The 20,558-nt window shown below is 43.0% G+C and overlaps 1 protein-coding gene across 27 annotated transcripts in view; it reads right to left on the minus strand.

Moving 5' to 3' along the window:
* LOC148846038 (CMP-sialic acid transporter 4-like) overlaps nucleotides 1-20,558 on the minus strand; it is a 109,856-nt gene that overhangs the window by 69,974 nt on the left and 19,324 nt on the right. For 24 of the 27 annotated variants that reach the window (XR_016101754.1, XR_016101758.1, XR_016101755.1 and 21 more), the window contains exon 4: nucleotides 16,022-16,078. The exons of the other annotated variants lie outside the window; for them this stretch is intronic. Coding sequence is in view for 18 of the 24 variants with exons in the window: in XM_088953034.1 (XP_088809160.1) it covers nucleotides 16,022-16,078 (57 nt within the window). In the remaining 6 variants the exon portion in view is untranslated. The remainder of the gene's footprint in view (nucleotides 1-16,021; nucleotides 16,079-20,558) is intronic. 27 annotated transcript variants of the gene reach the window in all.

Raw genomic sequence — 20,558 nt, forward strand, 5'->3', positions numbered from 1 at the left:
TGGATTTACCTGATGAGATCCCGTGATGAAGTACCATCCTTGGTGAGGCAATTTCATCAGATGGTGCTAACACAGTTTGGAACAAGAAAAAAGGTGTCCAGATCAGACAATGCCAGGGAATAGTTTGAAAAACACCTTACTTCAAAGATGTGAGAATATGGTGTTTTCCATCAAAGCAGTTGTCCCTACAATCTACAGCAGAATGGTGTTGCAGAAAGGAAGAACAGACACATTGTTGAGATTGCAAGAAGCATGATGAGCACATCTACAGTTCCAGTTCGGTTTTGGGGTGGTGCAGTTCTCACAGCAGTATATCTGATTAACAGGGTGCCCTCTCGTATACTTGGATTCAACACCCCATTCAGTCTCCTTTTTCCTAAGGAGGAGATGTTTCATATTCCTCTCAGGGTGTTTGGGTGTGTCCGCTTTGCACATGTCCTTGGTCCTCACCGCTCAAAGCTTGATCCCAAGGCAAATAAGTGTGTCTTCCTTGGATATGCAGAAAATCAGAAAGTGTACAACTGCTAAGATCCAGTCTCTAGGAGCCGACATGTTACCATGGATGTCACTTTTTTTGAATCCACATACTTCTTTTCAAAAAATCCTTCTCAGGGAGAGTTTTAGGGAAGTGAGTCAACAGTCTATTCCTCTCCCAGTTCCAGTCCCTGTGTCTACTCCTGTGCTTGACCATACTGTGTCACCTACCTTACCACCTCTTTTGCGTCCTGCTTCTCAACATTACTTACGACAAAGACTTCACAATGAGATTGATTCCACTACAGCAGAACTCACATCACTTCCTGTCGATTCCTTGGAGACTCCAGATTCGACTGACATGAATTCAAGTATTCCTCTTGGTCCCGCTACTGTTTCAGTTCCCATTGATTCTACTAACCCTGATCTTCCTATTGCTCTCAAAAAATGGAAGAGAAAGTGTACTGCTCATTGTATTTCACAGTAATTATCCTAAAGTGGACTTTCTCCTTCCTACCGTGTTTTTCTTTCCTCCCTCGACTCAGTGTCTATACCCAAGGTGTTAGTAAGGCTCTCTCCAAACCTGAGTGGAAGACAGCTATGCAAGAAAAGATGGCAGCTTTGATTAAGAATCAGACATGGGACATTGTGGATCTACCAGAAGGCAAGGAAACAGTTGGATGCAGATGGGTTTACATGGTAAAATATAAGGCAAATGGAAGTATAGAAAGGTTCAATGCAAGACTTATTGCAAAAGGGTACACACAGACCTATGGTGTTGATTACTTAGAGACCTTTGCACCGGTTGCAAAGATGACCTTTGTTCGGACACTTCTTTCTCTTGTTGCCTCATACTCTTGGCCCTTGTTTCAATTTGATATGAAGAATGCTTTCCTAAATGGGAATCTACAAGAGGAAGTGTATATGAATCTTCCTGCTGGCTTTTACAATGATACTGAAAAGAGAAAGGTATGCAGGCTTAAGAAGTCACTTTATGGCTTGAAACAATCTCCCAGAGCATGGTTTGTCAAATTTAGAAAGGCCTTGATTGCTTTTGGATACACTTAGATTCAATACGGTCATACCTTGTTTGTGAAGCGAAGGGGATCTTTGGTGTCAGTCCAAATTGTTTATGTGGATGATATTGTTGTCACGGGGAATGACCTAAGTGAGATTGTGTTGAAACCCAAACACTCCCTCCGAGCCCAACCATGGGAGTGGAGCAAATCACCACCAATCAGCACTTCACTAAAAGACAAAAAGGGTAGTGGACACGCGGCAGAGCCTCCAGAGTTAGTTACACTCAGAACCTTCCAAAGTTAGTTACACTGCCACCAGAAGATATTCTCTCCATGATTGCACACATGTAGGCCAGCTATATAAGGCCATGATCAAGTAATAAATAGTGTGAATGAATATCTCTTTACCTCTCTCTCTCTCTCTGAGTCATTCTTCTTCCTACCTTCCCCTAGTAGAAGATCAAGACTATAATCAGTCTTGAATCCTAAAAGGTTTTAGGTATAAAAAACAGAAGAGAAAGTGAGAGAAAGGAGAGAGAATAGAAGAGAAACAAGAGAACACAAGTTGTTGAAAGGAGGGACAGATTCTTACTGATCTGCCGCCGCCACTCTCTTAATATTTATAGGTTATGTTTAGTACATAATGGAAAGGACACATCTACCCTGTACTTACATAATAAAAAAAGTAAATAAAAACTAAAATAAATAACAACTGAATTAACAAACTAACTCAAACTGACACTACTATAACTGAAACAAATAACTACACTACTGTCCTACGAACAAAGTGGGGACCACTGCAGTGGGGCCCACATCAGTGTTCTCTACACTCCCCCTCAAGTTGGGAGTAGATATCTATCATGCCCAACTTGGATAGGTTTGTCTCTAACTTCTTCCTTGGTACAGCCTTGGTGAGGATATCCGCGAGCTGCATATTAGATGTGATGTACGGAAGACACACTTCTTGTGATATGACCCTTTCTCGCACAAAATGTCGATCAACTTCGATATGTTTAGTTCTGTCATGCTGCACTGGGTTGTGGGCTATATTAATAGCTGCCTAATTATCACAATACAGCATTAAGGGCTTTTTATAGTCAATACCCAACTCTTCAAATAGTGACCTCAGCCATAAGATTTCAGCCACTCCATTAGCCATTGACCTGTATTCCGCTTCAGCACTGGAGCGGGAAACAACACTCTACTACTTACTCCTCCAAAAGACAAGGCTACCTCCCACCAGGGCACAATATCCAGAGGTAGACCTTCTATCATCAACACTTCCAGCCCAATCGGCATCTGTATAGACTTCCACCCTCATGTGATTATTGTTCTTGAGCAATATACCTCTACCCAGGCATCTCTTCAAGTATGCTAATATTCTCTCTGCCGCAAGAAGATGAGAAGTTCTAGGGGAGTGCATGTACTTGCTAACAACACTAACTGCATAGCTGATATCCGGCCGAGTGAGGCAGAGAAATAGAAGCTTTCCAACCAACCGTTGGAACATAACTTTGTCTTCAAGAGGCTCCCCACCCTTTGCACTAATCTTGTGATTTTGTTTGATGAGTGTATCGGCCGGCTTAACACCCAACTTTCCAGTTTCCGCCAACAGATCTAGAACATATTTTCTCTGAGAGATAAAAATCCCCTGCTTGGATCTAGCAACCTCAATACCCAAAAAGTACCGTAGTGCACCAAGATCTTTCACCTCAAACTCTTGATGAAGAAGCTATTTGAGGGACTCAATCACATGACTGTCATTTCCTGTCACCACAATATCATCAACATATACTACTAGTAGTGTTAGAGAGGACTCCACCCTCTTGATGAATAGTGCATGATCTAACTAAGCCTGTACATAACCAAACCTTCCAATGGCTAGTCTGAACCTATCAAACCAGGCTCTAGGTGATTGCTTCAAACCATACAATGCTTTGTTCAGTCGGCAAACCTTCTTACCTGTCTCTGTATCATAGAATCCAGGAGGCAACTACATGTAAACCTCTTCTTGTAAATCTCCATTCAAAAAGGCATTTTTAACATCCATCTGAAACAGGGGCCAAGAATGATTTGCTGCAAGGGATAACAAAACTCGAATGGTGGTCATCTTGGCTACTGGGGCAAAGGTCTCCAAATAGTCTATACCATAAGTCTGAGTGAGCCCCTTTGCAATCAGCCGGGCTTTGTACCTTTCAATAGAGCCATCAGCATTATGCTTCACAGTGAACACCCATCTGCATCCCACCGGTTTCTTTACTTTTGGTGGGTCAACCAGTGCCCAAGTATTATTCTTCAACAGGGCATCCATTTCGACTTACATTGCATCTTTCCATTCTAGAACTGATAAGGCTTCTTGCATTGTTCTTGGAATAGGGACATTGGCAATGGAAGTGAGATAGGACCGGTAAGATGGTGATAGACGATCATAGGATAAGAACTGTGAGATGTTGTGAGCTGTAGAAGTGGTGCAATGTCGTTTCCCTTTGCGAATGGAAATAGGGAGATCAAAGTCATCCACAGGAGGGGAAGCGGCAACGGTGAGAGGTATCTCAGTAGGCTCTGGATCTGAAGGCGCTGAAGAAACTGGAGCTGGTCGGCACTGCCGAAGACTAGGATCAACCTGCCTGCATCACCTGTGATAGACTCTCAACTCCGGCTCCCTCTGACCACCCTCACCACTACAACCTTCATTACCCAGTGGAATAGGTAAAGGAACAGCCCCACTTCCACTCTCACTGCTCTCCCCCTGAGGAAAGAAACTCAAAACAGCCCCACTCTCACTGCTCTTCCCCTGAGGAGAAACCCTAGGATAATAGGGTGTCTCCTCAAAGAAGGTGACATCCATGGAGACAAACCGTTTCCCTGAAACCGGATCATAGCAGCAATAACCCTTGAGTTTGTGCATAACCAAGGAAAATGCATTTGGAGGCCTTAGGTTCAAACTTGGAATGATGAAGCCTGAGAAGCTGAACGAAACAGGTACAACCAAAGGTTTTAAGGGGAACAATTAACAACTCCTCGTCTGGGTATAGAAGGGAAAAGGGGGTTCTCATATCAACGACCCGGGAAGGAACTCGATTAATGAGATAAACTGTCGTGAGGATAGCATCACCCCAGAAGCGAATAGGTACATTAGAGGTAAACATAATGCTTCTAGCCACCTCCAAGATATGCCTATTCTTCCTTTCGGCAACGCCGTTCTGCTGTGGTGTATAAGGGCAAGTGCTCTAGTGAAACTCCATGGCTAAGAAGGTAGGAGGTCAATAGCTGAGCAAAGTATTCCTTTGCATTATTAGATCTAAGGACTTTGATTTTGGTCCCAAACTGAGTGAGAACCATCTGATGGAAGTTTTGGGTCAGAGCAGGAACCTCATCCCGAGAACGCATAAGATAGACCCAAGAAAACCAGGTATGGTCATCAACAAACAGTAGAAAATATCTGCACCCACCCATAGAAGAGATATGATATGGCCCCCAAACATCAGTATGCACAATATCAAAAGAGGAATTACTCCTTTTATTACTTAAAAAATAAGAGGTTCTACAATGTTTGGCAAACTCACAACTCTCACACCTCAACTTTGATAACTCAACAGACTCAAATAAAGCAGGAAACAGACTCTTCAAAGACTTAAAAGACAAATGACCTAATCAGTTATGCCAAAGCATAACCGAACTCACAAACTGGGAAAAAAAAGACTTCTTATCCACTGACTCCTCCCGACGAGAACTCTCTCCAAGCAGATAGATCCCGCTCGTCTCACGGCCAGTCCCAATCACCTTCCTCGTCTCCAAATCCTGAAAAACACATCGGTCAGGGAAAAAGGTTACTAAACAGTTCATGTGTTTGGTAAGACTACTAACTGAAAGCAGGTTAGTATCAAGCTTAGGAACATGCAAGACAGAAGATAAAGAGATAGTATCCGATAGCTTGATGTCCCCCTTGCCCGAAATGGGAACAAGAGAGCCATCAGCAATGGATACTCTATCTCAGCCAGAGAACAAGTGATAAGAAATGAACAAAGATGGCAAGCTAGTCATATGGTCAGATGCACCTGAATCTATTACCCAGCAGTGATCAGTAATACCTGGAGCTGAAGCATGGTAAGCTGAGGCTCGAGTACCTAAATGTGCAAATGCAGATGTGGCAAGAGCTGATGGTGACTGAGATGGCTGAGCTGAACTCCCAACTTCCTTTTCCAACTGTATGAGGGCAGCCCGAACAGCAGCTAAAGTCTCCAAGGATGTGCCTGATGAGGATGTTGAATCAGTGTTCACTGCCATATGAGCATTACCCTTCTTATTTCTTAGTTTTGCTGGGACCAAGTGAGGATGTAGCTTCCAACAAGTATCTTTTGTGTGCTTGGGTTTCTTGCAATATTCACATACCAGATCCCGTTTATCTTCCTTCTTCTGGTCCCTTTCTGAGTCACCCCCTGGCTTGGGCTTAATAGCTGTCAAGGCTGGGAAAGAGGGTTGAAGCTGCATCATGACTTTCCTCCTGGTCTCTTCACTATGCACCAGGGAGTATGCTTGAGAAAGGGTCACACTATCTCTTGTCAATATCTATTGTCGCACAATGTCATATTCTGAATTCAAACCAGCCAGAAACTCAAATACCCTATTCGTCTCGACTTGGTTTCTGTGAGTGTGCATCTTTGGGACTCTCCCACTCAAGGGTCTCTAGATGGTCAATCTCATGCCACAAGGATTTCAAGGTAGAGAAGTAGACAGAAACTGGCTTCTCTCCTTGTTTAAGGCCGTTCACCTCACACTTCAGTTCATAGGCTCTAGCAACATTAAGGGGTTGGGAATAGGTTTCTTTCACAACATCCCATATCTCTTTGGCTGTCTTTGCCCACAAGTAATTTCGGTTGATATGTGGCTGCATAGAATTACACAGCCATGCCATAACTAAATAGTTCTCTTGAACCCACTTGGTGTATGTTGGGTCCTCCTTGGAAGGTTCTCACATCTCCCAAGAGGTAACCCAGTTTTCCCCTTCCTCCAATAGCCATCATGGCTGATTGCGCCCACTCCAAATAATTTGACCCATCAAATCTCATAGTTGTAATCTGAAACCCGGTTTCAGATACACTACCATAACTGTGGTTTCCAAAACTACTTTCTCCCTGACCCTTAAACTCCATCTTTGATCAAGATTCAGTGGCTACAAACTGTTAGAGCAATTATACCAGAAAACAGAGTCAAACAAGTAAGTCTGAAATATGATCCGAAACCAACGCAAATCTGATCTGATCTGAAATATGATCTGATCCGATCTAAAACCAACCCAAATCTGATCTGAAATCAATCGCCTATAACAGTATATGCAAGAAATCAACTCAAATCTGATCCGAAATCAATCGGCATGCACAGTACCAGGCAGCCTATCAATCTGAGATGCTATTTTCTGAAATCACTACTGTGGGGCCCACTGCTGTGAGAGCAAAAATAGGGTTTCAACTATAGGTCTGAAGTAAGTGCTCAGATGCACTCTCCAAGCAGTCCGCACAAGTGGGACTTGTCGTAGGGCAATATGAAACCCTAAAAACTAATCACCTTTGAAGAGGGGGGTTCGGCCCAACAGTCAAACCCTAGAAACAAACTTAAACACAATTCGGCAAGCCAAACCCTAGAACAAACTTGAACACAGTTCAGCCCCTCTTTCTAGATAGGTCCAACCTATCTCGACTGATTGCAGTCTTTGAAACTCAGTAAAAAAAAAACTTATGTACTTCGGTTTACTGTCTTCTAGGGTTACCTGAACCCTAACCTTCGCTGCCTCTTCCTGATTACCAACTCTCTGCAAGCCGCGGAAAGTCTTCAACTGCTGCAAACCTCTCCTGGTAATCTCCAAGATTCACCAACCGAAAAACTTCTTCAAAGCTTCCAGCCCTAGCTTGACCTCGTGGTCGGTTGGACTAGACACACATGAGAAGCCCTAGATAGGCTCTGATACCAAGTAGAAGATCAAGACTGTAATCAGTCTTGAATCCTAAAAGGTTTTAGGTTTGCAAAACAGAAGAGAAAGTGAGAGAAAGGAGAGAGAATAGAAGAGAAACAAGAGAACACAAGTTGTTGAAAGGAATGACAGATTCTTACTGATCTTCCGCCGCCACTCTCTTAATGTTTATAGGTTATGTTTAGTACATAATGGAAAGGACACATCTGCCCTTGGTACTTACATAATAAAATAAATAAATAAAAACTGAAATAAATAACAACTGAATTAACAAACTGACTCAAACTAACACTACTATAACTGAAACAAATAACTACACTGCTGTCCTACAAACACAGTGGGGACCACTGCAGTGGGGCCCAGATCAGTGTTCTCTACACCCCTCTCTTCTCTCCCTTCATCTTCTGTTTCAAGAGGTTAAGCCACCCTCAAAGGGGCTTCTGAGGTGAGCGGTAACTAATCAATTGGTATCAGAGCCAGGCTATCCAGATCACAGGCTTCAGGATGCCACAGACACGTTCCTCTACCATGGATTATAGGGTCAACCAGCTTGAGGGTGGATTCCACCAGGTGCTGAACGAATTCAGGGAACTCAAAGTGGTCGTATCAAGCTTCACCTCTCAGCAACAATCCGGTGAGACCAGTCACCCAGCAGGAACGGAAGCCTCTGCTTCCAGCAACCAAAGAACAGGGTATTACCCCACCAGAAAAGTCACTAAGATCAACTTTCCCAACTATTCTGGTGGAGATCCCATTCCTTGGATCTTTAGAGCAGAAAGATTTTTCAAATACCACGAAACACCCGCACACCAGCGTGTCTCCATCGCTTCCATTCATCTAGAAGGAGACGTGATTCTATGGCTCCAGTGGTATCGCCAAAATCATCCCCAGGTAACTTCGGGCAGAGTTCACTGAAGCTCTGTGCATCAGTTTTGGACCGACGGCGTTCGTGGACTACGACGAGCTTATCACTCGGTTGAAGCAGATAGCAGAGTACCAGCTCGAGTTCAAGCGAATGGCGACCAGGGTACATGGCTGACCGGAGAAGGCCTTAGTGGGATGTTTTGTGGGAGGCCTCAAAGAGGATATCCGCCTGGAGGTGAGGGCTCTCCGTCCGGCGACAATCATGGCTGCGGTGGGATTGGCTCGCCTGCAAGAAGAAAAAATCGACAACCTACGCAGAGCCAGCAAGCCGACCAACCCGAATGTGAGGACTCCTCCACGGGTCAATCAACAGCCCATGAAACAGGTTGGGGATCATCAGAAGCCCATCTTGCCCAGGCCCACTATGCCCTTCAAACGTCTCATGGGCGGAGATGCAGGCCCGGCACGAGAAAGGCCTTTGTTATAACTGTGATGACAAGTTTGGGCCGAGCCATAAATGCCGGGTCCAGCGGGTGTTTCTCCTACAGACAGAGAAAGAGCCAGAAGAGGTAGAACCAGAGCACTTAAATGATTGTGAACTGATTCCAGATAGACCAGAACCTAATGGGGCTGAGATCTCCTTTCACGCCCTCATGGGCCTCAACTCTCTTCAGTCCATGCGAGTAGAAGGAAGATTGGTTGGCCGGACCGTGATGATTTTGATTGACAGTGGCTCTACCCTGAATTTCATCACTTGTCGTTTGGCAAAGCAACTAGGTATGACTATACAACCCACTCCTCTCTTTTCAATCCATGTGGCTAATGGGAGTCAGATGTCATGTAATGGTGTATGTAAGAAGGAAAAAATCCTCATTTAGGGCCATAATTTCATGGTGGATCTCCACCCATTGGAATTCTCGGGGGCTGATATTATTTTGGGGGTTCATTGGTTGCGTGGCCTAGGTCCTGCACTTTGTGATTGTGCCAAAATGACAATGGATTTTCACCAAGATGGCCAGACTTGTCATTTACAAGGGGTGCGTCCCCCTAGTCCCCAAGGTGACACTTTAGCCTCCATGATACGGGCCTCCAAGGATGCTGGACAACCCTTATTTATGCACTTAGGCATTCGGCCCACAGTCCCAATTCTGGACAACCAGGGTTGTGTCCACCCCACAGGAGCCCAACACGAGGCCTTACAATCGATACTCGATCAGTTTGGTGACGTATTCAAGGAGTCGAACCAATTACCTCCACCTCGGGCTCATGATCATCAGATACCTCTCTTACCAGGTTCTAAACCGGCCAATGTGAGGCCATATAGATACCCTTACTTCCAGAAGCTGGAAATTGAGAAGGCAGTGAGAGAGCTATTGGAAAAAGGGCATATACAGACCAGCACCAGCCCTTTTTCATCCCCTGTACTCCTAGTGAACAAGAAGGATGGTAGTTGGCGCTTTTGCATAGATTATCGGTCCTTGAATCAGATTATAGTGAAGGACAAGTTTCCTATACCCCTCATTGATGAACTGCTGGACGAGTTAGGAGAGGCATGAGTATTGTCCAAATTAGACCAGCGGTCCGGGTATCATCAGATTCAAGTCCACCAGGCTGACATCCACAAGACAGCCTCTAGGACCCACGATGGCCATTATGAGTTTTTGGTTATGCCTTTTGGACTCACCAATGCCCCCTCCACCTTTCAGGCCCTCATGAATGACATCTTCAGGCCATTCCTAAGGCGATTTATTCTGGTGTTTTTCGATGACATTCTGGTACACAGCGGGGATTGGGATACACATGGAACATCTGAAACTCACCCTCACAACTCTAAGGGGGCACCGGTTACATGCCAAAATGACAAAGTGTTCCTTTGGACAAGGACAAATTCAATACTTAGGCCATGTGGTTGCAGTAGGGCAGGTCATGGCAGACCAAGAAAAGGTAGACGTCATCCAGAAGTGGCCCAAGCCCACTACTATAAAGGCTTTAAGGGGCTTTCTTGGGCTTACCGGATATTATAGGTGCTTCATTAAGGGGAATGGGCTTATGGCCGCCCCTCTAACGCGCCTATTAAAGAAGAATTCCTTCAGTTGGGCTGATGATGCCCAGCGGGCTTTTGAAGACTTGAAGATAGCAGTTTCTAGCCCTCTAGTCCTCACTCTTCCAGACTTCTCTCAGCCCTTTGAAATAGAATGTGATGCATCAGCTGTAGGAGTAGGGACCGTCTTGATGCAGAAAGGGCAGCCCATTGCTTATTTCAGCAAGGCTCTCTCAGCAGCTCACCAAAGTCAGTCCACTTATGTCAAAGAAATGATGGCTATGGTAATGGCAGTGCAAAAGTGGCGTGCATACCTATTGGGACGCCAATTTGTTATAAGGACAGACCAACAAAGTTTGAAGTACATAGCAGAGCAAAGGGTACACACCCCGAAGCAGCAAAAATGGCTTAGTAAACTAATGGGCTTTGACTACCTCATAAAATATAAGCCTGGGCCCGCAAACAGAGTAGCTGATGCCTTGTGACGAGTGGAAGAGTTAGCCCATCTGACCTGCTCTCAGCCCAGTGTTCCCTTGTTTGAAGCTATACGGCAAGAAGCCAGGTCTGATCCGCAGCTATAGAACATTAGAGATAAGTGGAGTCGTAACCCTTCCCAAGTTGCGAGTTACCAAATTGTGAGGCCTGATCTTTTCTTTAGGGGCCGGTTTGTTGTTGCCCAAAATTCAGCCCACAAAGTTGAACTGCTAAGGTTGTTTCATGACTCTGCGTTGGGGGGACACTCAGGGGTGCTACGAACCCTAAAGAGGCTCAACAGCCACTATCACTGGGTAGGAATGTGTAAGGATGTATTGCACTATGTATCCGAATGCTAAACCTGCCAACAGCAGAAATACTCCTCACAGTCTCCCGCTGGCCTTCTACAACCCCTCAAGATTCCAGAGCAAGTGTGAGAAGACCTCTCCATGGACTTCATCACGGGTCTTCCACGTTCTGTAGGAAAGAAGGTTATCATGGTAGTGGTTGACCGTCTCACCAAGTACAGCCATTTCTCTGGATTAGCTCACCCTTACACCGCAACAATGGTGACTGACATCTTCATACGGGACGTCACCAAGCTGCATGGAGCCCCAAGATCCATTGTCTCAGACCGTGACCCTGCCTTCCTGAGTTCATTCTAGAAGGAATATTTTTGGTTGCAAGGAACCCAACTGCACCCCTCCACAAGTTATCACCCGCAGACTGATGGACAGACTGAAGTTCTTAATCGATGCTTGGAAGCCTACCTTAGATGCTTCATAAAGGAGAAGCCTCGACAGTGGGCTCACTAGCTTCTGTGGGCAGAATACTAGTACAATTCGACTTATCAATCGGCTGTTGGAATGACACCCTTTAAAGCTCTATATGGCAGAGAACCCCCTCCCATATTACCTTATGAATATGGGTCATCAAAGGTGATAGAAGTAGAGACCCGTCTACTTGCGAGAGACGAGATTCTTAGATTGCTAAAGTCCAACTTGACAAAAGCCCAACAGCGAATGAAGGCCCGCTATGACTCTCACCACCGCCCATTAGAATTTCAAGTGGGTGATTTTGTTTACCTTAAGCTCCAACCTTACCGCCAGATCTCAATAGTAAGACGGGCCTGGCACAAGCTAGCGCCCAGGTATTATGGGCCTTATAAGGTTCTGGAGAGAGTGAGCCTTGTTGCTTACCGGTTGGACCTCCCTGCAACCTCAAAGCTTCATCCGGTGTTTCACATTTCACTTCTTAAGAAGGCGGTGGGAAATCATACTCTTATCTTATCTAACTTACCCCAATTCACTGAAGAAGGGGACATTGACACAGAGCCTATCAGAATTGTGAATTTCCGTTGGGTTCGACGAGGTGGTCAGGTTGTGCCAGAAGCCAAGGTAGAATGGGTTGGGCTTCCTCCAGATGACGCCACTTGGGTACCTTATCTAAGGCTGAACGAGAGGTTTCCGAACCTAGACCTTGAGGCCAAGGTCGATGCTATGGGGGGAGGAATTGTTGGAACCCAAATACTCTCTCCAAGCCCAACTATGGGAGTGGAGCAGACCACCACCAATCAGCATTTCACTAGAAGACAGAAAGGGTAATGGACACGCGGCAAAGCCTCTAGAGTTAGTTACACTGCCACCAGAAGATATTCTCTCCACGATGCACACATGTAGGCCAGCTATATAAGGCCTTGATCATGTAATAAACAGTGTGAATGAATATCTCTTTACCTCTCTCTCTCTACGTCATTCTTCTTCCTACCTTCCCCTCTCTGCTCTCCCTTCATCTTCTATTTCAGCAGGTTAAGCCACCCTTGAAGGGGCTTCCGAGGTGAGCAGTAACTCATCGATTGATTGTCTGAAAAGGAATCTACATAAAGAATTTGAAATTAAGGATCTTAAAGAACTGAGATACTTCCTAGGCATTGAAGTTGCAAGATCAAAACATGGAATTTTTATCTCTCAAAGGAAGTATGTCTTGGATCTTCTTCAAGAGACAGGGAAGCTTGGAACGAAAGCAATCAGTACCCCTATTGATCAGAACCATAGAATCAATGCATCAAAAGGTGAACCAGTAAAGGACATGGAATTTTTATCTCTCAAAGGAAGTATGTCTTGGATCTTCTTCAAGAGACAGGGAAGCTTGGAACAAAAGCAATCAGTACCCCTATTGATCAGAACCATAGAATCAATGCATCAAAAGGTGAACCAGTAAAGGACATTGGGAGATATCAGAGACTTGTGGGTCGGCTGCTATACTTGTGTATGACAAAACCAGAAATTTCCTATGCAGTAAGTGTGGTAAGTCAATATATACATGCTCCACGAGTCTAGCATTGGGAGGCAGTTGACAGGATTCTTGCTTATATGAAGGGACACCCAGGTAGAGGCATATTGTTTACTGATCATGGACAGTTGAAACTAGAGGCTTATACAGATGCAGATTGGGCAAGATGCCTTGATGACAGGAGATCAACTTCAAGTGTGCACCCTTGTTGGGGGTAACCTTGTCTCGTGGAAGAGTAAGAAACAAACAGTGATGGTAAGATCAAGTGCTGAAGTTGAATACAAGGCCATGGCACATGGAGTTTCAAAACTTCTCTGGATCCGTTCCCTATTAGAAGAAATTGGTGTACAGGCAGAAGAACCTATGATGTTATACTGTGATAACCAGGCAGCAATTAACATTGCCCATAACTCAGTCCAGCATGACCGAACTAAGCACATTGAAGAGGATAGACATTTTATCAGAGAGAGTAACTTCTGGAGAAGTTTGCCTTCCATACATTGCTTCTGATCTGCAACTCACGGAAGCTCTCACAAAAGGTGTTGCAAAGAACAAGTTGGAGCATGATCTACGCAAGTTGGGAATGTGTGACATTTACTCCCAACTTGAGGGGGAGTCTTGAGTTGGGCATAGTTGTTCTTTATTCTTATTTTAAGCTATTTAGTTAGGGAGTTATTGGGCGTTAGGCCCATTAGTTTATGTTTTTAAGTTGTGACTGTTCAACTACATTAGTAGCCGCCCTACTAAGGGCATCCTTGTAATATCTCATCCTTTAAGTTAAGTATAAATATAATGAAGAGTTGGAGGCTAGGGTTAATTCAAGAATCCTGGTTGACTTCCTACTCTTTTCTCCCTCTCTTTTCTTCTCTACTACTGAAATCTTTCTCTTCCTCCCCTTTTCCTTTCACAAGAAATTCAACTAAATCTACAATCAGTGATTTCTACTAGAAGAAAGAAGAAAAAAAGAGAGAGAAAAGAGGAGAAAAGGAGAGAAGAAAAGTTTGGTTCGAATGAGAGAAAAAATTCCCTCTCCCATTCGGCCAGACATGTTTTATATTACTAACATAATGGAAAAGACACATGTGAACTTACTTAAGTGAGGGACACTAGTTCTAATATAATATTACAGATCAGCAACTTCAACATAAGTATAAAGACAGAAATACCCTAACACAGCCTCCCTCTTTTCTCTTCATCTCTTCAACTCCTATTCCCCCAATCTTAATGCTTAATGCTCTTGCCCTTATGTTTTTCGAAACCTACCTCAACCCTAGGCCCGCACTTATTAGTAAATTCATCATTCACCCCTTCTTTTGTCTTTCCTATTTTACCCTCTAAACCTGAAAAGGGCCCTCCATTAAAAATTACCTTTTTACCCTTATTCTCCCTTGCCTTTTCAGCTTCTTCCTCTTCCTCTTCCCATCGTTGCCCTATGAGTCGCAACAGTTCCTCTTCTCCCTTCCTCTCTCTCTCTTCTCTTTCATCTTTATTCCTTTCTGTTACACTCCTTCCAATGGTAAACACTCAATTGAAGAATGGATCCCACCCCGTGACCACAATCCTCAACTGGTACACCTCTCTGGCATAGAAAATCCAAAAACGCTAGGATCTTCTTTGCATTCTCAGCATACACAAGAATCCTGGCAAACTATATCTGCTCCCAAACAATTCCTAAAGTCAAACCATCTGAATCTGTCACATGCATTTCCAGTTGCTCTAAAGGTCTCCGTACTCCAAGAATGCAAAGGGATACCATAAACATCAATCCATACAAGTCTTTCTCCTTCATAAGTTTCCCGAAGGCTGGACACCACCTGTCCAAGTATAGCTCTGGGAACCTGTTAAAACCATATTCTTCTAATTCCAACACCTTTTCCATATTGCACTTCCTCCTGAAACTAAATATAAAAAGCACACCCCCAGTCTCCGCACATTTTCTAAATGCCTACCATGCCATTCCATTGACATATAATTCTCCACTTCTCTGATATCAGGATCAGAGTTGATGAACCTCCCAACCAAACAACGATACAAAAACTCCAACCTTGGGTTGCCACTCCTTGCATTTCCATCATGAGAATGAAAAAGCAACGCCTTTTTCCAGTTAACAATTAAATTTTATTGCTTGGGTACAAAACAATAGAATATATTCAGCAAAGGGCTGGATTCGCTATGTTGTTAGGCTACCAATGTGCTTCCTAACCACAACCCCTATTGATTACATCAATCATTGTGATATTGTTCCCTAAAATAGATTAGCTCTGTTTACCCCATGTTTGGCAATTGTATTGGCAAAACTGTATGCTGATCTTCAAACCCATTTGAAAGTGCCTCCTAGTTTCCTAGCCAAGTATGAAATTATACATAAAAGGACTGCATTTCTATGGATGAATCATACAAAGAGGGATACTAAGAGCTTCAAACAATTAAATCCATTCTTACACATACCTCAAGACTAGAAAGCTCCTCAAATGGGTATTAAAAACCTAATATTAAAATGAACCACAAACACATGGAAGGCTTGAATTGATCTTTAACATGAGTTTATGATGAGAAGCCCACTTCAATAGTTCAATAAATGTGTGAAATGTGAATGACATATTCTTGGCATAAGGCATCTCAAGACTCAAGGTATGAGGCATGTGTCTTATAGCCTTAAAATTGAATCTCAAGGCTCTTAGCTTAAGCTTTATTTTGTTGCATTAGTCAAACAAGCTTTTTGGAACACTTCTGAAATAAAGAAATTTAGCTATTCCCTTTCAACCTGTCTTTCTTAAACACACTAGGATAGCACACTGAAAATACAAGATCAGACTTTTGACAATAACACCTTCAAATACAAACAACAGAGAGCTAAATGAACCTGCTAAAATGGCAGGGAACTCTTACCTGCACAAATGTAGAAACTGAGAGAAGGGGTTTCTCTCCTACCTTCTGACGTCTAGCCTACAGAATTAAGCAGAACCATAATAAGATGAGCATCACAGCCATGTGTATCAAGAGACAAAAAAAAATAAGAATCTTTATTCAATTCCCTTAGTCACTCCTAAACAGTGTCCAGCTAAAGAGCAAAGAAGCTTAGGAAATTCCCTGCCACCCATGTTACCCAAATACAACAAGGACACAGCTTGACAAGGCATCAAATAAGGAGTTCACAATAAAAATTAAGTATCCAACACAATATGTCACCCTAGTACAGGTATTCAGGAATTATATTCCACCCCAACCACCAAATCACACGTACATAAACAAAATGAATACATAAAATGAAAAAGTAAATTAGTTATGTTGTTAGGACCACTGTTAGGTTCTTATTAGACTGTTATTATTGTCTTTTCTTTGTTAAGCTGTAATTATTGTAGTTTTCTCTATTCTTTAAACACCCTCACATATAATTCAGTGAGGGTGCTGCCACTGACACTTTTCCAGCAAATATTCTTTCTTCTGATCTACTGTTTCTCCTTCTCTCTTTCTCTCTTTACTTCAAGATGAAATCAGAGCAAGATTGATAGAAGTCAAGGCTTGGATCCGCCTTTCTTTCTTCTCTTCTACTCATATTTCCTCCAGAATTGACAGGAATTTCCAAAAATCTGAAAGAGATCCGATCGAGTAAGTGTTTTCTGCTATTCTTTCTTTTCCTTTTGGTTGTAGAACCAAAAAGCGCCTCTCTTTCTTCTCTTCTACTCAGATTTCCTCTAGAATTGACTGGAATTTCCAAAAAACTGAAAGAGATCCGACCAAGTAAGTGTTTTCTGCTATTCTTTCTTTTCCTTTTTGTTGTAGAACCAAAAAGGTTAATGTTTGGGGTGTTTTATTCCTTCATATGATGAGTTTTTGAGTTCATGGAGGAGTTTCCTCAGTGTTTTTCTGTTGCTGAGATCTGAGATCCATTTGTCTGTGTGTTGTGCCCTGTTTTATGGATCTCACACCAAGTTTCAGACCTGGCAATCTGTATTGTGGTGTGTTTGGTGCTTGAGGAGTGTTCTTTCCCCCCGCACATCAGTTGTTTAGCAGTGTACAGACTGTGAGGGTTGGATGGAGGTGTTCCCTCCTTCCTTTTTTTGGCTGGTGGTGCTTGAAGGTGTTTCTACTGCTGGTTTTGTGTCTTCCAGCCAGGTTTAGGTGTTGTTAACAGATAAATAGATCGGGGTTTGTGGTTGTTGGTGCTTTTTACTCCTTTCTGGTACAAGTTTCAAGTGTGATTACCATTTATTATGTGTAAGGACAATCCCTACTGAAGATTCAACTATCTCAGAAGTTACTGGAAGCCAAAACATGACCAGTTTAGGTGCTGAAAGTTGGGGTTTTATTGTTGCTATCACTGTCCTTGATGGACTCAATTATTTGGAGTGATCAAAAAGTGTGGAATTATACATGGGCTGAAGAGGTAAGCTTGGGTATTTGTCCGGTGATGTCCCTCAACCTAAGGAGGCTGGTTTGGCTCGTGGTAAGTGGGACCAAGACAACTACTTGATCATGTCTTGGCTAGTGACCTCTATTCACCCTAGTCTGAGGAAGAACTTCATGTGAACTGATATGGAAAAGGAGATATGGAATCAAGCTAAGGCTACTTTTCCGAGCAAAGGCATTATGCTCATACATATCAGCTTCAAGTAGTGATCCACTTGTAAACAAGGGACTGTGAGGGAGAGTATGTTCTGGGCAGTTTTGTAAGAAAGATTACTGGGGGCTCAACACCTACTTAGGGGTTGACAGATGTACTTAAATCTGGAAAGTTATTTTTAAGTTATACTAATGAAGTTATCGTTTCCAATCAAAAAAAAAAATCCACTTGTAAACAGGAGGAGAAAAGTTGGTCATCATATTATTCTTCTCTCACCTCAATGTAGAAAGAGCTTGATTATTATCTGACTGTTGACTGGAAGAATGAATCAAATGCATAGGAGTATAAGAGACTTATAAATCAGAAGTGGGTGTTTGCTTTCTAGGCTGGTCTTAATCCCAGTTATGAACTCATTCGTGTTCAGGTATTAGGGAGAAAGGAGCTCCCATCAATTCAGGAAGTTTACACCCTAGTTCAATCTAAGGAGAGGAGGAAGGGTAATGATGCTATGAAGAGGACTGAGGCTGTTGATAAAGATAAGTTGAGATGTTCTCATTGTGGCAGAACCTGACATACCAAAGAAACATGTTGGGACCCTGTGGACAAGCCAAAGAACTTCCAGTCCTTTAAGGAACCACAGCAGTATGGGAAGAAATCTAATCTACAAAGGAGAAGGCCCTATCTTTGCATCTCACCTAATTGGTGTACTCTTTGTAGATCCCATGGTGAGGATTGTTATCATTTACTAATTTCTTATTCGGTTACAGCAGATTTGTGGGATTGGCCATTCTTGATCTTTGGATGCAGGTGGAAAAGGCCAGCAGAAGTAAGCTTTCTTTTTTACCCTTCTGTCTTTGCTTGGTGCCAACAAGGAGGAAGAATAATGTGGAGGGTTGCAAAAGCAGCATTGCTTTGGACAGTGTGGGAAGAAAGGAATGCCAGAATAGTCCAAGAGAAGGAGAGAAGCCAACAAGATGTGAAGGACTTTATCCTGGGTACCACCACCTAAAGGTTTTATGAAGTTAAATTTTGATGATAGCAGTCAAAGCAATCCAGGTTATTCTGGGATGGGAGGAGTTATAAGGAATGAAAATGGCTCTGTAACTCTGTTATTTTCAAGCCCATTAGGTGAGGGGGGCTCCACTAGGGCAGAACTGCTTGTTGCTCTGCAAGGGGTAGATTTGCTGTACAGATAGGATGGAATAGCTAGTAATAGAAGGAAACTCCAAGGTGGTTATGGGGTAGTTACAGAACCCAGAGACAGTAGTTTGGCATTTCAAGAATGAACTTAAAAAAATTAAGTGTTTGACAAGGAATTTGAATGCTAGAACACAATGGGTGGGAAGAACTACTAATGCTATGGCTGATTGCTTAGCCAAGCAAGGGGCAACTAGGGATGAGTTGTATTGGGCACAGTTGTAATCTCTTTTAGTTTTTGATGGGTTGGAGAGGTCACAGCTCATGCCTCTCCAAGCATCTTTTGTAATTGTTATATGTTTCTATCCTCTTCCCTAATAAAATCTCTCATTTATCAAAAAAAAAAAAGAAAACGGTGACTCATCTCAAGAGAGTATCTCCACAGGCTCTAACTCCAAGGAGGGGATGCTAAATACCTTACGTGATCAGTTGAAAGAGTATGGTAGGACTCTCCGGCAACTTGAAGAGTGCTCAGTCACTCTGTCTACCTCACATCTATCCACTTCAGGTAACCATACCTCTGCATTTCATGTGTCTACCTCATTTCCAACCATTGGATCATTGATTTTGGGGCAACCAACCACATGACTAGTAATAAGCCAAGTTTATTTTCCAATGGAAACTTACTCCTTTCCAATGTACTCTCATATCTTCTCTCCACCACTCTTCCACCTTATGAATGAAGTCTGGATGAGTATGCCACATAATTTCAAACCTAAAAAGGGTGGGGCAACTCAGAAGGTCCCCCATTCCAATACTAATTGGGCAGTGATCAAAGGTAACCCTTGGCAATGCCCTAGCCACCAACCCTCCCAATACTCTTCCTACTCAGTGCCAAACATAAATCTATCTAACTTCAAACAAGTAGGGGAAGCCTATAAATTAGACCAAGTGAACAAATTCCATTGAAGCATAATCTCTTTTAGCTCACAGGAGTATACTAACTCATTGAACTTCCTCATGCTAGTAGAAATCTCCCCTAGACACTAGGGATCATCCCATAATCCCCTAATGTCAAAGAGTTCCTCCAACAAATCCTTTCTTTCTCTATAATTGTTAGGCCCATAGATATTTGTCAAGACCCAAGTAAAGCCATCCCCTACATTTTAATATTTTAATGAAATTGAGAGAAACAGCCAATTAGTTCTTCTATAGATTCCACCACTTCATTTCTCCACATTGTGAACATTCCCCCTAAGGCACCCCAAGAAGGTGCTACAGTCCAACTAATACCACTAGAGCTCCACACACTCCTCATCCACCTTCTATCCATATCTGCGAGTTTAATTTCCTGCAATATCACTGTCTAGTCACTCCCTTCACAAGAGATCCTTTATCACCCGCTTCTTCCTAACACTACACAATCCTCTAACATTAAAGTTAAAAATCTTCATAACAACATATGTAAATTCCACCTGCAATAATTTGAAATAAAACAGAAAAAGGAGAAGATTGAAGAAGATGGGAGAGAGAAACAATGGATGAAGAACATGGAAGAAAAGGGAAGGAAGAGAGTCAATCAAACCTCTCTCCAGTTCCCCACTATTGTATTTTATTCTTTAATTGTAAAAAGGACAAAATTAAATGAATACCTGTTATGGGCCCGGGAATAGGATCTCGTCACGGGTCGGTCCACGGGAAAAACCTCTTGTTTTCCCTTGTTCC

The sequence above is a fragment of the Nelumbo lutea genome, chromosome 7, assembly GCF_056320005.1.
Source record: "Nelumbo lutea isolate HS-2025 chromosome 7, American lotus-T2T, whole genome shotgun sequence".
Lineage (NCBI taxonomy): Eukaryota > Viridiplantae > Streptophyta > Magnoliopsida > Proteales > Nelumbonaceae > Nelumbo > Nelumbo lutea.